Consider the following 19,149-nt stretch of genomic DNA (forward strand, 5'->3'; position numbering starts at 1 on the left):
CAATGTGGATTCTTCTGCCCTGCCTGGTGCAGCTCAATGGATTGAGCACTGGCCTGGATTGCAGGCCAGGTCCTAGTAGGGGGAGGCACTAGGGGCAACCACACAATGATGTTTCTCTCCCTCTTTTTCTCTCTCCCTTCCTTCCTCTGTCTAAAAATAAGTAAGTAAAATCTTAAAAAAAAAAAAAAAAAAAAAAAAGAATGGAAAAAGAACAGTATAGTTTCTTCTCTAATGAGACAGACCACAACTTCACCCAAGAGACACTCCCTGTTTTATTATTTACGCCAACAAGTGTTTTACTGCTATTACGTATGGTGGGGACATTAAATTTCCCCCTCGAAAGAGGATCTTGATTTCTTTCCTTTTAACATTATGCTCACTTAACTATACTGTAAGGTACGCACATGCTTGTTATGGTTTATCATCTTCTACAGGCTCACTGTGGTATTCTGCCACATATAAGCTCTTGTCAATGTTGCTTGGGATAGGTTTAATTTCTGTTCCGAGCTGCTCCTCAATACTTTTCAGGTTGAAGCGATCATCATATGTGATCAAGTTGATGGCTAAGCCAAGATGACCAAAGCGACCTAACAAAAAAATTTTTTTAATTAGTATAAAAAATAGTTCAATATGAGAATCAATGTGGCGTGTACAAGTCTGAGAGCGTCAAAAACCAGAGAAGACTAATGTTTTTGTTCAGTGCCATTCTGGATAAACAAAACCACTTTTTCTAGTCTCCTCAAATTCATGTTATTTCAGTTTTACAGCCCAAACTAGTCTACTCTATTTTACCTTTTTCAAATGACAATGTGGATGTTTATTTGTGTGAAAAGTTGCCAAAACCGAGACTGTATTTGGGACTTGGGAATAGGTTAGGCTGTTACTTACAAAGGAAAAAGCAAAATCACTCTAAACACAACATTAAAAACAACTTGCCAAAATACAAATACTAAACAGCAGTTATTGATTATATCACCTAATAAAAAAAAGTTAAATTCTCCTTTGTGAATTTTATCTCAAATTACACATACAGTAGTTAATGTTTTTGAGTAAGTGTTCCGGAAGAACCAGAAATTAGCCTTAAATACCAAACAACTAAATTAGTTTTAACTAACTGTTCTCATTGCTACCAAACTCTATTTCACAGAAAAACAGAATCCAATGAATACACTTCTCAAAAGACTTCCATAAAGAACATCTTTCTTTTCCTCACCTGATCTTCCAATACGATGGAGATAGGTCTCTGCCAGCTTTGGGAAGTCAAAGTTTATGACCACATTCACAGCTTGTATATCAATACCTCGGGTAAACAAATCTTAAAAACAAAACAAAACAAAAAAACCCCTCTCCATCAGAGCTTTCAATTTTTTAGCATTTAAGCAATTTTAAGCATCTTGGTACCATAATAATTACTATTTAACAAATATTTCTAGTATAACCTGAATTAACTTACTTTTTTTGGTAATTCAAATACATTTTTACAGATGACGGGGATTACCTTTCATGCATTATTATCATAAATAACAATCTCTTCATAAGTTACCTTTACCCAGTTCTGTAAGGAAGTTTTAGAAAATGGTCTATGGTAATTGGAAATATAGATAAATACCAGCATAACTGGTAAGCTTGTAAGTGAACCTCAGAAATGACCAGTAATTTATTTTCATTAGTCTGTGTTCTAGTATTTAATATTAAATAGCAAATTATCTTAAAAAATTGTTTGTTCTGTAACACTGAATACTTCAAAAAGGGAGTGTATTTTGCTGTGCATACCGTGCACCATTTTCGGGGTTTTTTTGGGGGCCCAAGTTTTTGAGGGAAGAATAAGGATGCACATTATACATCGGTATAATAATCCTGTGTACAATGTACATAAAATGTGAGTGCGTATTATACATGACAGAATACCATAATACACTAGCAGTAATTATGTTGTTTAGAATTCACTCATCCTATTCTGCAAGATTATTTATAATAGGTCTGAGGTAAGATAATATGCAAAGCCAACCCTTTTAATCTTTCCTAGTCTCACAATTACCACAATAATTTAGGCTCTGAAAACTATAAATGGAAACAGGCGAATAACTAGGTTTCTCTGCCTCTATCAGTTCCACACTCCAACAAAATAATCCATGATGGTCAGAACAGTATTTCTAAACTACTACTCTCAATTTGTAACTCATTAAATTGCCTCCAGATAAAATTTAAAATTGACATTCAAAGTCCTCTTCTCTGTATTTTGCTTTTAACATACTTTTCTGACATCTCCTCAAACTTTTCTCTCTACCAAACTCATCCTTCTTTGCACATACATTAGCCTCCTATGGATCACTTTTTACACCAGTCCTAAATTAAACTTATCTAGCTTATGAAAGCCAGTTAAAATTCCACCTGTTCTCAGATAACCTCAGCTGGTTACTTCCCTCTCCTATGAAAATTTAAGCTTACTAACTACAGTTGACCCTTGACTAATACTGAAGGGAAAGCAGGTCCAGGAGCACCTACCCCTGAACAGTTGAAAAGTCTGTGAATAACTTGACTCCCCCCAAATTTAACTACTAATACAGCCTACTACTGACCAGAAGCTTTACTGATAACCTAAGTAGTTGATTAGCACATATTTTATTCGATATGTTTTATATATTGTGTTCTTAAAGAACTGTTATCTTGACATTTTCTTTAGATTTATATTTCAATAAATACTGCAGTTCTGATCTGTGTTGTTCAAGGGTCAACAGTGTACATACCTCACATTTGCAAATTACCTTTACAGATCCAGTCCAAGACTTGTTTTTACAAAATAAAGTTTTGCTGCCTCATGGCCACGCCCATTTGTTTATGTACTGTCTAAGGGTGCTTTTGAATTAGAATGGCAGAGTTGAGTACCTCATACCAGAGACTGCATGTTGTACAAAGTCTAAAATATTTACTATCTGTCATTCTACAGAAAAAGTGTGCAGACCCTGCATTAGACTTAATATTGTTTACCTTTTTATCACAGGTTAAACCATTGCTCATTGAAGAAAGGGGTGGTATTCTGCATGTATTTATTTATACATTTAATACATATTACTCAGTACTTAATGATATAGTTGATCTCAAAAATCAGACAGGAGAAAGCACTAACTTTCAAAAACTTATGATGGCAACCTTGTAAGTAATGATTAAAAATAAAATCCATTAGCCATAATAATTCAAATCAGCATATTAAGTACTATAAACACAATGAACTCTTTTGGAAAAAAACATTTCTCATTCAAATAGGGAACTGTGTCCTGGCTGGTATGGCTCAGTGGGTTGAGCAGCGGCCTGCAAATAGAAAGGCCACTGGTTCGATTCCCAGGCAGGGCACATGCCTGGGTTGCAGGCCAGGTCTCCAGCTGGGTGTGTACAAGAGGCAACTAACTGATGTTTCTCTCCCTCTTTCTCCCACCCTTCCTCTCTGTCTAGAAATGAATAAATCTAAAAAAAAAAACAAAACAAAACAAAACAAAACAAAACAAAACAAAAAAAAACCCAAACGAAACAGAAACCTAAAAAACAAAACAAAAAAACCAAATAGGGAACTGCCTAATAGCAAATGACACTTTCTCCTTGCCTATACAATTTGAATTTTCCTAACAATTCTAAACAATTCACTAATTAATTATTTTCTCGTGCAGATTATAGGCTCCCCAAATTTTTAATTGTGGTAAAATGCATATCCCATAAAGTAGGGGAGAATATAGTTTTGCAGCACCTAGCTAAGTACCTGGCAAAGAATAAATATTTGTTTAATATCAATGAATTTTTTTTCAATAACCTACAACAAATATTTGTCCAGAATTCAGTTTAAAGTATCCCCATTTTACAGATTTTTAAAAAATAGCATAGAAGAAAAAGATAAGTTGCTTAAAGATAAGTTCCTTATGATTAGAGATAAACAAAGGCAGGACTTGGACCCTAATCTTAAAATTCAGTAGTCTAGTATTCTTCCCACTAAATCAAATATTTTATATTTTATATTTTGAATACTTCAATATATTTAAAAGTCAAAGGTATTGATAAATGCAAATATAAATGTATTAATTCAGCTATATTAACTGTTTTTCGGATGTGAGGCAGTAAAACAAGATCAAAAGAAAGGTGTACAAGATATTTGACAGTCCTTTTTTTGATTATTATAACTTTACAAATTCAATACTCTGCTCAAAAAATTTGGAGTTTATTTCTATAGCAGTATTTTCTTTTAATCCTCACCTGAGGACATTTTTCCATTGCTTCTAGAAAGAGAGAAAGGGAGAGAGAGAAACATTGGTCAGTTGCCTCCCATATGCACCCAGATGGGGGGATCATATGCACCAGGAGAGGGGATCAAACCCACAACCTAGGTTTGTGCCATGACTGGGAATTCAACCTGCAACCTTTTGGTTATAGGACGATAATCCAACCAACTGAGCCACAATTGACCAGGGAAGCAGACTTTTTGTTTTGTTTTTAAAGATTCTTATTTATTTACTTTAGAGATAAAAGAAGGGAGGGAGAATGAGAGGTAAACATTGATCTGTAAGAGAAACACTGATTGGTTGCCTCTGGCATGCCCTAGCTGGGGACCTGGCCTGCAACCCAGGCACGTGCCCTAATTGTTTCAGGACCTTTTGGCATTCAATCCACTGAGCCACACCACCAGGACAGTTTTTAAAAATACAAATTTTGAACCCTGGCCAGTGTGTCTCTGTTTGTTGGAGCATCATCACATAACAGGAAGATAATGGATTTGATTCCTAGTCAAGGGACATGCCTAGGATGCCATTTTGGTCCCTGGTTATGGTACGTAGAAGAGGCAACCCATGCCCTCAGGTGAGGATTAAAAAAATAATATAATAAAAATAAAATACAAATTTGAAATACTCTACATCTTGATCTGGGTGTTGGTTACATGTTGTGTATACATAAAAATTCTTATATATTTATGATTCATTCTATCTGTGTGTATATACCTCAATAATTTGAAAAAATTTCTAGGCTGTTCTCTCCATCCGTAAGATTGTTAACCTCACACCAATACTAAGATTACATTCCCAGTGTTAAGATGGGAGGATACTGAATCCATTTGCTTTGTCAGAATGTCCACCTGCCTCACCAGTGTTATTCTTCATCTAGTAAAATACGATAAAAGTGAGACTAGTTTGCTTCTGGCAAAAAAGATTAAAAGACCACAATTTCTAAAACACAGATGGTTTCATAACGTGATTAATTTTGCATATGCAACATATAAATTTACTCCTGTATGCTCGCTGAAACTATTCAGAAAACATACAAACTCCAAATTGGTTTAAAAGACAAAGAAGATATGAGTGCCAGAACAAGTCTTCTGCAGTTTCAGGTACAGAACCTAATTTCGGGAGTTCTCAACTTTAGGAATTCTAGAAGTGCTAGTTGGGTGAGCTAGGCTATATGTCACAGGCTCCTGCTGCATACCAGGGAGAGAGAAAGCAAAGCAGAACTAGGGGAAAAAGCATTCATTACAAGAAATAGGAAATACTTACCAGTGCAAACAAGATTGCGGCATAAGCCATTTCGGAAATCATGAAAGACACGATTTCGATGTTCCTAGGAACAAAGCAATGCATTTGATTTGATTGGAAGTCATACAAATGGCCCCAAATTCCCATTATTTTTTCTATACAAAATCTGTTTATACGAATGAGAGATAAGCCAATTCAATACACAGAAATTATAAAAGGTTAAAAAAAACCCTCCATAAATTGGTGTCCCATGGGATTTTTAAGCAACTTAATACCTGTCTCTGCATATCTATATGTAGCATTTATTTTAACTCTTACAGGTATTTGTTTTTTGCTGGAGTGAATTTTAAGTGACAATTTTCACTATATTCCTGTATATGTACACTTTAAAAATGTTTCAAACTGAGGATGCCAAAAGTTTGGCTTGACCAAATCACCTACCCATTTTACCTTTTTAGTAATTATATACAAAAGCTAAAAAGAACTACTTTCCAATCTAAAAACAAAAATAAAAACATATACAATGACTCTAGGAGAAGTGATAAATCTAGCATCTGGCAAAGTGGCTTAACTTTTCAGTGCAACATTCTTTCACTTTAAAATATTTTATCAGCTTAATACCTACATTTTCTGTGATAATGCAATCTGATCCATGACATTACGCTTCTTTGAAAACCAAATGTGAGTTGACTAATTTAAATTCTTAACCTGACAAGTCTACAGAGAAACTGCTTTCTCTTCATGAAATTTCAGTTTGCGTTAGTACATACACAAAAAATGTCTTCTTATGGTTTTGATTTTATTTTTTGTTAAATCAAGTTCAGAAATTTAGATTCCATCCTTTTCTTCTAAAGAAAAATCATTTGGTTGAGAAGGTTCATGGATACATTAAAAATACATAGCAGAGTTGTCCAGTAGAACCTTTTGCCATAATGAAAATGTTCTGTATCAGTACTGTCCAAAACTGTAGCTGACAGTGACATGTAACGTGGCACTTGAAATGTAGTTAATGAGACTGAGAACCTAAAGTTTATATTTTTCTTAATTTAAACTCATTTAAATTGCCACATGTGGCTAGAGGTTATTTTATTAAATAGTACAAATCTAGAGATTACTTGGGGAAAGGAATAAAGTCTCACAATTGTATCATGCTTGACAGCTTACAAACATTTGTACATTGTCTCAATCTTCCTTGTGTGATGAATATTGTATTATTACCTTTATTTTATACTCAGAAAACTGAACCTCTGAGAATTTTTAATGAAGGGTCCTTTGCCTATTAAGGAATAATTTCTTAAACTCAGGGCATCTGGAGGTTTAAAATCTAAAACAAAATCCGATAAATACTTAGAAGATTTTATAAAAATCTGCTCAAGTTCTAGTTTTACACTCACCTGCCTCATTTTAGCATGGATGTAGAAGCAAGAATAACCCAGTTGAGAAATCTTCTTGGCTAGCAATTCAACTCGTTGAGAGGAGTTACAGAAAATGATCGACTGGTTTATCTGAAGCTGAGCACAAGGGGGAAAGAAAACCCTTTATTTACTTTTGCACATCTTGAAAACACTGGCAAACAAATGTTAAAACCATGGTCTGTGACTTAGAATTTTATGATGCAAGAGATGCAAAACTGTAAATATTAACTCACTAGCTGCAGAAAATAACAAGTTTTATTGACAAGTATATTTTTTATAAAGATACATGATTGCCAGCAAGAGTAAAACACAGCCAATTATCATTATCTGTGATAGTTATATTCTATAAGGTTGCTGCAAACACCAAATTAGTGAATATAGAACCACTACTCCTAGGAGAAATACAGGGTAGTTCCTGTGAGGTGCTAGTGATACATTTTTCATCATCGCTTCTTGAATTAATAAGACAACCTTGTTTTATGTTACCATTTAAAGACACGTTATTTACTCATGGCCAACATCACTGTAACTCGTGCCTATACAAAGTTCATCTAACACATTTTTCTCTGCAAGGTACATCAGTCCTCTTATACTTAGGTGCATTAAACATCACTTTAGTACCCTGACTAGCGTGGTTCAGTGGATTGAGTGCCGCCTGTGAATCAAAGGGTCACCAGTTCAATTCCCAGTCAAGGCACATGCCTGGATTGCAGGCCAGGTCCCCAGTAGGGGGCACTCAAGGCAACCACACATTGATGTTTCTCTACCTCCCTCTCGTCTCTCTAAAAATAAATGAAACACAAAAACATCACTTTGTTTAAGGGTCGTTTAAAAAAATAAAATGAGGTAAACAACAACAAAAAAGGTACAAAAATGAAAAAAAAAAATAAAATAAAAAGGCATTAAATAGGCCGTGAGAAGCATAATATTGGTGTATGATATGAGAGCTGAAATAAAAGGGCAATATTACCTTGTTTGACTTCAGCTGGGAATATGCACAATGACTCAAAAATTTCAGTGTGTTATGTATGTCCACAAATGTCAAAAGCATGCAAGTATTGGTTTTGTGGCTACAAATAAATTTTGGCAAGTTGGCAAATTTGCAAATACAGAATCTGCAAATAATGAGGACCACAATTACTGTAAACAATAAGCATCAATTGTAATTAGGATCAAACTATTTTAAAATTAAATTAAAAAGTGCCTGTGACTTATCAATTATACCCTATCAACTTCAGCTCAACTGAAACTGACTTTTAAGAAAAGCTAAGGCCTTTTTAAAAAAAAACATTTAAAGTGGTGGGAAAACCGATACAATTGTCTGTTTTCATTTTAAAGAAAAGGGGAAGGATTGGCTATCTTCTGAATGTTCCCCAACTGGGGACCAAACCTGCAACCCTTCAGTTTGTGGGCACATGCCCTGACCAGGAATCATACCAGCAACCCTTCAGTTTGTGGGACTATGCCCAACCAAATAAACCACACCAGTTGCGGTTAGGACGCTTTTATTGGGGTTAAGTAATGAATAATGTTCAGCAACTGAAGCCTATTATTTACCCTGGAGAAAAGTGTGTTCAGGCAGTGTACTTTTTGGCGCTCAGTTACGTATGCGTAGTACTGGGTTACTCCCTTCAAAGTTAGTTCCTCCATCAGGTTAATCTCATAGGGTTTCTGCAAATGGGAATTCTGGGAGGAAAAAAAAAGAAGAGTCTTGTTCTTAAGTGAAAAACAGAGTGTATCTCTTAAACTCAAAATACATCCTATACATCTCTGATAAACTCTTGCTTTAGGGAATGCGGCTCTTCAAAACAAGCCCAAAATTCAAAACACGACAAAATTTGTCATGGAAAAAATAAATTATAATTAAATGAGAGATCTAACATTCAGATACATAGCTAGGTGACTATTTTGTACTTTGTACATAGCATTATGCTATATCAACCTGACACCAAAACCTAAGTGAACAATGAAAACTTTAATCAGACTACTATCACTGCTCTAAAATAAATCAGGTAATTTATGCACAGTGAACCTTAACTAATCAGCTGTAGAAAAAGCCAAAAAGAACTTCCGCCAAGATGGAGGCATAGGTGGATGTGCCGTGCCTTCTCACACAACCAAGTTTAGAGACAACTAAATATTAGCAACAGAAAACACAGCCAGAACACGGAAAATTGAACTTTTCGGAAGTCTGTTAACAACAAATTCTTCAGCCTGACCGGTAAGGGGCGAAACCAGTGGCTGGTGAAGCGGGGTTGCACAGGAAAACTTGGTCAGACGGACGCAGGCACTCGGAATCCAGACGCGCGGAATCCGGGTGCAGGGTTGGACCTAGTGAGCGATCGAGCGAGCCACCAGGCCAGCGACCGCGGGGGAGACAGCGGGGGAGTGGTGCTGCGTGTTGACTGTGGTCGCGCATTGTGCGCGGGCAGACAGGCGAGGGAGTGGGCGGTTGGACCAGGCCGGGCGGGTCCCCACGGCAAGCGGCAGTGGAGGGCGCCGCCATTTCCCTGCTCTGACCCCACCTCCATATACAGTGTCATAACCCAGTGACTCTGAGTGGCCTGGCCCAGGTGAACCACCTAAGGCGCTGCTCCTCACCCAGCTGTGAGAAACAGCAGAGGGGGTCGCCATTTCCCCGCTCTGACCACGGCCCCACATACAGCGTCACAACCCAGCGACCTGGGAGTCCAAGGCGCCGCTTCTCACACTTAAAGGGCCAGAACAGTCCAAAAATGTCGCAAGAACTCAAAGCCCCAGAGCCCATAGATCTAAGCGATGAACAAATAGCAAAACTCTCAGACGCACAGTTTAAAACACTGGTCATCAGGATCCTCACAGAACTGGTTGATTATAGCCACAAATTAGACAAATATATGAAGGCGAAACTAATTGAAATGAATGGAATTGCACAGGACACCAATAGCAATGAAAAGGAAACTGGGACTCAAATCAATGGACTGGACCAGAAGAAAGCAAATAATGGCCAAACAGAAAAGAGTCAAGAAGCAAGAATTCAAAGAAATGAGGAGAGTCTTAGGAACCTCCAGGACATCTTTAAATGCTCCAACATCTGAATTATAGGGGTACCAGAAAGGGGAAAGGCACAGCCACCAGTGGAAAACTTATTTGAACAAATAATAAAGGAGAATTTCCCCAATCTGGCAAAGGAAATAGACTTCCAGGAAATCCAGGAAGCTCAGAGAGTACCAAAGAAGTTGGACCCAAGAAGGAACACACCAAGGCACATCATAATTACATTAGCCAAGATTAAAATGAAGAAGAGAATCCTAGAAGCAGCAAGAGCTAAGGGGACAGTCACCTACAAAGGAGTCCCCATCAGACTGTCAGTGGATTTCTCAAAAGAGACCTTACAGGCAAGAAGGGGCTGGAAAGAGGTATTCCAAGTCATGAAATCCAAAGACCTACAACCAAGATTGCTCTATCCAGCAAAGCTTTCATTTAGAATGGAAGGACAGATAAAGTGCTTCTCAGATAAGATCAAATTCAAGGAGTTCATCATCGCCAAGCCCTTATTATATGAAATGTTAAAGGGACTTACCGAAGAAAAAGAAGTTAAAGAAACATGAACAGTGAAAGGACAACAAACTCACAGTTATTAACAACCACACCTAAAACAAAAGCAAACTAAAAGGACAGCTAGATCAGGAGTGGAAACATAGAAATGAAGATCTCAAGGAGGGTTAGCAACAGGGGAGTGGGAGGAGGAGAAGGGGGGAGAAGGTACAGAAAATAAGTAGCATAGACAGTAGATAGAAAATAGATGGGGGGGCAAGAATAGCATGGGAAATATAGAATCTAAAGGAATTGAGACACATGGTCATAAACTAAAGGGTGGGTAATGGTGGGGATGGGGGGGTAGGGTGGAGGGGAATGAAGGGGGGAATAGAACAACTGTAACAGCTTAATCAATAAAAAAAAATTTAAAAAAAAAAAAAAGAAAAAGCCAAAAAGCCAAAAACCTGAAATAATCATTCATAAGTATAGACTGATAAGATAAATGATGCATAAAGGTATTCTCATGGGCAACAGGTTGGCACCACTTCCAAGTATGTTTGTGTTATACTCACCATGAACTTCTGTACACTAAGGGGGAAAGTAGCAGAATATAATAAAATCTGTCTGTTTTTAGGTAGCGTGAGAATAATATCCTCCATTATCTGCACAAAATCCTGTGACAGCAACTTATCTGCCTGCAATACAAAGAGAAGGTAATTTTTAAAACAATCACAAAATGTCAAGGTCTTTGGTTAATATGGCATCATCCAATAAGAGTGTTCATGGAATGTTCCTAGTTGTAAACATTAAATTCTCTACAACACTACATAATTCAATGGCATCAAGACATATGCTGAGTGATTCAGAAAGGGAAAAGGACTCTAATGCCCATCTTTAGGGGTGGAGGTAGGGGAATCCTAGACAGATATAATGCTTTTTCCCCATAACAAAATTTTAATGTGATTTCCATTAAAAAGGCAGTATGGTACAGTGGTTCAAAGTACTGATATACGCTGCAGAGTCAAATTACCTGGATTGAAATCTTGTCTCCTTCACTTATGAGGTTGCTTAACCAATCAATACTTCAGATTCCATTAATTTTAAAATTAGGTTGTATACTCACTGTAGTAACTACTTTATAGAATACTTACCTTAAAAGGTTGTTGCAAAAATTTTAAAAAAAAAAAAAAAACATATGTAGTACTTGGTGTTAGTAAATGACTAATATGTTATCTCTCATTACAAAAAAACCCACAAAGAACTCTGATCTGAGTTAGACCATGATCAACCTCATCTAGTTACCTAAAACACAGACCAACAAGGCAAGTAACTTTATTTCAAAATATTAACACTGACATTAATGCAAATATACAACACTAGAGCTAAGTAAGTACTTAAAAGGCACTCATTACCTGGTAAGACAACATGTATAACACAGTCTGAAAAACCAAACCATACAAAGTCTTATATGCTAAATGAGGAGTCACAGATATTACATGCTTTTTAAGATGTACCACTGAATGGAAAGAGAATTAACTTGGTTTGAGGTTGCTCAACAACTTCTCTTCTTGGAAAACCAGAAAAAAGCCCAAACTGCCTTGTGTCCCCCCAAGTCAGACACAAGATGGAACAATTCCTATAAATTCCCATCATTTAGTGCCCCTTGTTTTCATGTGAATTATATTTTTACTCTAAAGCTCTTTAAGGTATAGTTTTTAACAAAAATAATACATATTCAATTGTGAAAATTTTTTCCATTTATACAGATTTATATAAAGATCACACTTCCTATAAAATGTTTTATAAGCAAATTAGTATGAACTGACGAAAGCCATGCTTATTAGGTCATAAAACACATAGCACCTTTGCTTCAGTTACAGTAAAGAAGCACATACTACTACAGAATATTATCTTTCCAAATAAAGAGACATTACCTCATCCAATACTATCATCTGGACATGATCAACCTTTGCTACTCCTTTCTTGATAAGATCCAAGATTCTCCCAGGGGTAGCTATTACCACGTGCACTACACAAGATTAGAAAACACATTCTCATTAATTTTAGCTTGGGCCAAAAAGATGTAGTAAAGGTTTGTATATATAAACATTTTAAAATATATATTTAATCAGAAATCTTGTTGTAGAGGTAGTCCTCCTTATCCATGGAAGTTTTACTTTCCATGGTAAATGCAGTCTGAAAATATTAAATGAAAATTCCAGAAATAAGCAATTCATATGCTTTAAAAATAACATGCCATTCTGAGTAGTACCATGAAAACTCCCACCCTTCCACATCCTGCCTAGAATGTAAATTATCCCTTTGTTTAATATATCTGCTACCCACCTGTTACATCACTTAGCTGCCATCTAGGTTGTTAGGTTGCTGTACCTCAGTGCTTGTGTACATTTATTTTATTGGGTTGGTCAGAGTGTTTGGTTTCTTCCCTAAGGTGGTCCTACTAGAGGTTAGGTATCTTTAACTTCATTTAAAACAATTTTGTTAGATTGTATTGTGACAGGTATTATATCAGTGTGCATTTAAAAAAAATCAAAATTGGTGAATTTTTGTGTAGCCATTTAAATATTGAAGATAGAAGAAAATATGCAATATTTTCAGTATATTATGCTTTATTATTTCAAGAAAGGTAAAAACACAACTGAAACTCAAAAAAAGATTTATTCAGTGTATGGAGAAGGTAATGTAATTGATGTAACTGTCAAAAGTGGTCTGTGAAGTTCATGCTAGAGATTTCTACCTGAATGATGCTCCACAGTTGGGTAGACCAGTTGAAGTTAATAGTAATCAAATTAAGAGACATTAACTGAGAACAATCAACATTGTACCATGTGGGGGATAGCTGACATACTCAAAATACCCAAATCAATACAGTTATTGGTGAAAATGAAAAATATCTTTTATTTTAGGGGGGGAGGGACATCCAAACAAACAAAAAACACAAAATAAAACACTAAATGAACTTTTTGGCCAACTTAAGAATTAAATGGCCCAAAGCACAAGAGCGGCAATTTGGGTATGCCAAAGTGCTTCTCCAGGTGAAAAATAAAAGTGCTTCCTTTAAGTGAAAAGGTGAAAACTCCTGACATAATTAAAAAAAAAAACCTGTATGCCGAGTTTGCTAAGATCTATGACAAGAACCAACCTTTTACCTGTGAAATTGTGGGGAAAAAATTGTGCTAATTTTGCTGCTGCACCTCGAAATGAGTAAGTTATGACTGCAATGTATTAAATGCTTAGTTAAGATTTTTCCATCTTAACAAATCTGGGGTGGTAGATGTGAACAGAGAGGGGCCACATATTATATAGCACATTTTCCTATAATTGTTCCAATTTATTATTAGTTCTTGTTGTTAATAAATGCCTAATTTATAAATTTATCATAGGTGTATATACATATATGGAAAAAACATTATATATATATATATATGGTTTGGTACTATCCTAAGTTTCAGGCATCCAAGGGGGAGTGCAGGGGTGCCTTAGCACATATCCCTTGAAAGGGAGAATTGTAGCACAAAGAGGCAAAGATGTGTTTTAAGATATGGGTTTCCATTGCATCTTAGGTTGGTTAAGAGAATACTTGTTTGTTTCACCTATACATGGGGTGAGCTTCAGCTTCCCAAATCACCTGCTCCAAATGAAGGGCGTATTTTCCTGTTTTAGGACAATCCCTAATGAATAACAAAAGGCACACCAGGCTTTTGATACAATAGATTGCCTCTTGACTAAAGTAATGGTCTTCACAAGATCATTATAAGAATCAAAGGAGATAATTTAAAATAATTGTGCAGAATGAAGAATTTTATAATTAATCTAATGACAACTATGAAATTCTGACTAAAAGTCTATATATAATTTTATGTAAGTGTATCTCTTGCTGTTTTATCTTTTTTCACACAATAATGAATCATGGAGAACTCATAAAAATTAAAACAGATAAGCTTCATTCTTTAATGATTGTGTGGAATTCCATTCACTTTCCTCTATGTTTAGATTATTACTGTTTTTCACTAGTACACAACTACACAGTAGTAAACAATCTTGCATTTGTCCAATCATTTCTTCAAGGAAGATTCTTGAAAATACGTTTATAATTTTGAAATACGATGCCAACTTGTCTTATACCCCTATGCTGCAAGACACACTATTTTGCCACAAACTCACATTATTGAATACTGACTTTTTTTGATCTTCCCAATCAGAAAGGCACATAGCAATTTGCCGTTTATATTTTCTTGGATGAAACTTCTTTTCTTTACTCATTTTTCTACTACAATGTTTCTGTTCTTCATTTATTCTTAAAAACAATTTTTAGTAAGTCACTGAAAGGAAACACCAGTGTGTGAAATTACAGTTGGCAAGCTAGGCCACCTTATATCAGTTATTTTCTACCTGTATCATCAAGCCTCATTATGTCATCCCGTAAATTGGTTCCTCCTGTGGTTGCCATCACTTTGGCTCCTCCCATGTGTTTGCTGACCTGGATGCAAATTTGACTGACCTGTAGAGCAAGTTCTCTTGTAGGAACAATCACCATTGCTGGAAAATATCAAGCAAGAGAAAACAACAACATAATATATTTTAAAAGTTTAAGTCTTGTACTATTCTTAGTTACAAAACTTTAAAGAATTCTTTGAGTTGGCAACTTGCTGAAGGTTTATTAATTTAGTATTTCAGTATGAGTCTCACTAAACACTCAAATATGAAACTCCTGCTGCCCAGGTTCATTTACATCATATGAAAGTATGTAAAGTGAAGATGGGAGAATGATAATTATAGCTCATAAATGCTGAGGATTTAAGAAAATGCTTTAGAAGTGAAAACTAAACTCTATTAGCTTACTCTGGGTACAAATATGGAAATTTGTTTCTTTTAAGCTCTTAAAATTCTAAAACCACGCGGCTTAAAAATAAAAAAGTTCATGTTTCTATAAGAATCTTGCAGACACACAAGTTGCCACAGAAACAATTCAGTTCCACAGGTCTTTTTCTATTTTATGTCTATTTTGTTCATTAGATTTCACATATAAGTGAAATCACAGTTAGTAGTTTTTAAGTAATAACATGAGGTAATTGAACTTCTCATGATCTTAATTTTCCAATCTGTAAGGCAGTAACTCTGCTTATCTCACTGGAATATTGTCAAAACTGCGTAATATGTAAAAAATATTCTGAAAACTACAAATCTCTTTAAAGAGCTGTGAAAAGAAAGGGTAAATACTGATTCCAGATTGTGTAAATTCTAACAAAAGGTAATTACCTTCTATTAATACATAGCTACAAGATTTAAACTGTCATTTTTAGTTTAAACAGCTAACCTTGTATATTGTCCTTCTTCAGGTCTAGCCGTTCAAGTAAGGGAATGAGGTAGGCACCACTCTTGCCCGTTCCATTTTTTGCTCTAGCTAAAATATCCCTACCAGATAAAGCAATGGGAATGCTCTCCTCCTAAAAGAGATAAGACAATGCAAATTACTTGTGAATAAAAACGCACGTAAACAAATTCTTCTTTAAAATACACTGAAGGCATACCTCTTTGGTATTGCTTCAAAAGAAAAAAAAAACCTGTGTCCTCCTTACATGTTACAAGAATAAGTAAAGACCAAGTAAATTAGCAGGACAAGTCAACATCACCTTCATTATCAACCAATTATTTACCAAAACTGTTTGTGGAATACATTTTATATTGTATCCCAATGTGATAAAAACTACATGTTGAGTATATATGTGTGAGAGTGTATATGGCCAAGGAAGCTGAGCAACAAGAGAAACATGGGCTGGCACATAAACAGGGAGAAAAAAGGCAGAAGTCATTTCACAATTAAAAATTGGAGGAAAAAATTACACAAAAACAAAGCAAAGACTATATATGATACTTTAAGATTAGTAAGCCAATTTTACAATGAAAAATTGTAGCTTGGACAACTTATCCTTGCACAAAGCAGGAACAGGATGAAAAAGTTTAACTTGAGGTCCTATTTGATGTTTTTAACTTCTCTGTCCTGAAACATGCTTAGAGACTCAATTTTATTTTAAGTTATCTCAATCCATGGACATATCACTGAAGGTGACTCTCATTTTAATGTTTAAATTATTCTATCATGTGTGTTTTGCAGAAGAAAAATTTCCAAATACCAATATTTTTTAGACCATAAGACACACTTAGGTTCTAGAGGAAAATAGGAGAAAAATTTTGAAACAAAAAATGTGGTAAAATATTTAATAACATAAATAACATAGTATTTCACCAATATAAATGTTAACAGAACTCAACAGCAGCATTAACAACCATTATTCCTCCCAAATTGGGGTGGGGGTGGGCAAAAAATACAGTGACTCAGGACAAATTTCCCAGACAACAGCAAAGTTTTCTCAACAATTTAATGAAAATTAAATACATATATATAGGAAACTATAAAGGCAAAACAGACATAAACAGAGAGGAAGCAGAACATTCCTATTTCTCAAAAAAATTAGTTTGTTTCTAAAACGAAAAAATGAGGAAAATAAATCAGGAAAGAGATTTATAGTCACTGTAATAACTAGTTCTTTCTATGCCTAAACTAATGACCAGAAATAATCTCCCCAGCACTTAAAAAATGTTTAATGTAAAAATATCTTAAGTCATAAGCCCTGGCTGGTATGGCTCAGTGGATTGAGCACTGGGCCTTCAAAACAAAGGGTTGCCAGTTCAATTCCCAGTCAGGGCACATGACTGGGTGTGGGCCATGTCCCCAGTTGGGGGGGGTGTGTGTGTGAGAGGCAACCACACATTGATGTTTCTCTCCCTCTTTCTCTCTCCCTTCCTCATGTCTAAAAAAAAGAAATAAAATAAGATCTTAAAACAAACAAAACACCTAAGTTGTAAGCATAATGATTTCTATTTCCCATCATGACACTCATTCTATCATACCTAGAACCTCAATCACAAGGGTGAGATGGTTTCCATGTGATCAGAATAACACAGCCGCCAGAACTGTGAAAATGGTCCAGTGACAGTACTGTTCTCTTGTTCCTATAACCAGCATTAAACAGTCTATTTCTTACGTTAAAGTGGGTCAAAGAAGAAAACCTTGGCTTTGACCACCTGGTCTGAATTTTTTTCCTCCAACTTTGAGTCAACTGTCAATTGTTCTTAAGATCCATTATCCCCTATCCCCATTGGTTCATTCTCTTCTATGATTTTTCAACAGGCTACCTGTAGTTCTGTGTGTGTGTGTGGGGGGGGGTGGTTGTGGAGAAAAGAGGCCAGATGGTCTCCATGAGTCTTCTAATGATTTTTCTGAGCCAGGTCCTTTAAAACTACAAACTTTTCAATAAGCGAGGCAGGTAGAATTAATTTGAGGGTATTCTCATTCACATTTTGGGTACGTTATTTGATTTAGATTGAGGCCACTGACTTCTATTCCTCTGCTCTCTTTGATAGGGCTTATGCCCTAAAGAAACGGTTTAAGGATAAGGCTTTTTAACAGAGTAAGTAATCTAGCCTCTAAGTTAAAATATACTCATATTTTCCCCTGTATTATGGCCATAATGATTAGTCTGGAAATTCAGTGCATCCAACTGTCTCCTAGGAGACTAGGTAATGAAGCAAGAAAATTCAAGTCTGGCTCAGACAGCTTTGAAACCCAAGAGGAAATCATGGGAAACTGCCAAGGAAAAGAAAAAAAGAAAGGAAGCTAAAAATTCTTTAAATGCTCACTGTATGCAAGGTACTCTACTAGGTAGTTTACCATATGTTATTTATTTCCGTTCAAGCTAGTACTTTCTGTTTCTCAACTGACAAAAAGGATCCCCAGAGAATAATTGTTTTGCCCAAGGTCACAAAGCAAGAAATGCTAGAACCAAAATTGAAACTAGGGTCTGCAGATAACAATGTGTAAGTGAGGATGTGGAGAAATAAGAACCCTCATATACTGCTAGGGGGAGTATATAGCCACTTTGGAAAACAGCCTGGCAGCTCCTCAAAAGGTTAAAGATTATTAGTGTAAGAACCAGCAATTCCACTCCCAGATATGTATTTCCCTCAAAATGAAAACATCTCTATGCTAAACTGGTTCATGAATGTTCATGGCAGCATTATTCCTAATAACTAATAGTGGAAACAATCCTACCAACTGATGAATGGATAAACCAAACATGGTATAGCCATACAATAAAATAATATTGAATCATAAATGTGTGAATTGCATGATATATGATTTATAGTTTACTATAACCCATCAACCCCACAAACTTGGGTTTGATGGTGGCAAAATCATGCCACCAGAGCTCTTCAAGTCCATGTTCCATGTTTTGGTTACCTTAGTATCCATTTCCCTTTCTTAGAAGCACCCTAACTTTAACGTTCTTCTGAGGAATTACATCTCCCCCACCTCAATATATCAATAGTCTAGCCAACCTCCCCAGGCAAATGATAGACAATGGCTAAAGCCAGGCCAGCTGAATGCTCCCTTCTCAGAATTCAAATTATTATAGCACATCCTATTAACAATTCAGCTTCCTAAACCCTTCAGAGCTTTCTCAGTTCTTGGCCAATTAATTTCAATTGTGCTCCTTCAGACTTCTCCTTAACCTTACTCATGAACTTCTAATATTCTTCTAATGAATTTCCTTTTGTTTAAATTAGCCCGAGTTGGCTTCTGTTGCATATAAGAATGGCATAGCTTCCAATTTCCTAGTACTAAG

The 19,149-nt window shown here is 35.8% G+C and overlaps 1 protein-coding gene across 6 annotated transcripts in view; it reads right to left on the reverse strand.

The window, feature by feature from the left end:
* Window positions 1-19,149, reverse strand: part of DDX6 (DEAD-box helicase 6) — a 38,406-nt gene that overhangs the window by 5,062 nt on the left and 14,195 nt on the right. For all 6 annotated transcript variants that reach the window (XM_037147206.2, XM_037147204.2, XM_037147203.2 and 3 more), the window contains exons 5-13: window positions 15,780-15,909; window positions 14,855-15,001; window positions 12,376-12,470; window positions 11,014-11,136; window positions 8,480-8,608; window positions 6,902-7,018; window positions 5,529-5,592; window positions 1,214-1,315; window positions 405-587 (exon numbers count right to left, since the gene is read on the reverse strand). In XM_037147206.2, the coding sequence (XP_037003101.1) occupies window positions 412-587; window positions 1,214-1,315; window positions 5,529-5,592; window positions 6,902-7,018; window positions 8,480-8,608; window positions 11,014-11,136; window positions 12,376-12,470; window positions 14,855-15,001; window positions 15,780-15,909 (1,083 nt within the window). In that variant the 3' untranslated portion in view covers window positions 405-411. The remainder of the gene's footprint in view (window positions 1-404; window positions 588-1,213; window positions 1,316-5,528; window positions 5,593-6,901; window positions 7,019-8,479; window positions 8,609-11,013; window positions 11,137-12,375; window positions 12,471-14,854; window positions 15,002-15,779; window positions 15,910-19,149) is intronic.

This window comes from Artibeus jamaicensis, unplaced genomic scaffold (assembly GCF_021234435.1).
Source record: "Artibeus jamaicensis isolate MK-2021 breed Jamaican fruit bat unplaced genomic scaffold, CSHL_Jam_final contig_196, whole genome shotgun sequence".
In the NCBI taxonomy this organism is placed as follows: Eukaryota; Metazoa; Chordata; class Mammalia; order Chiroptera; family Phyllostomidae; genus Artibeus; species Artibeus jamaicensis.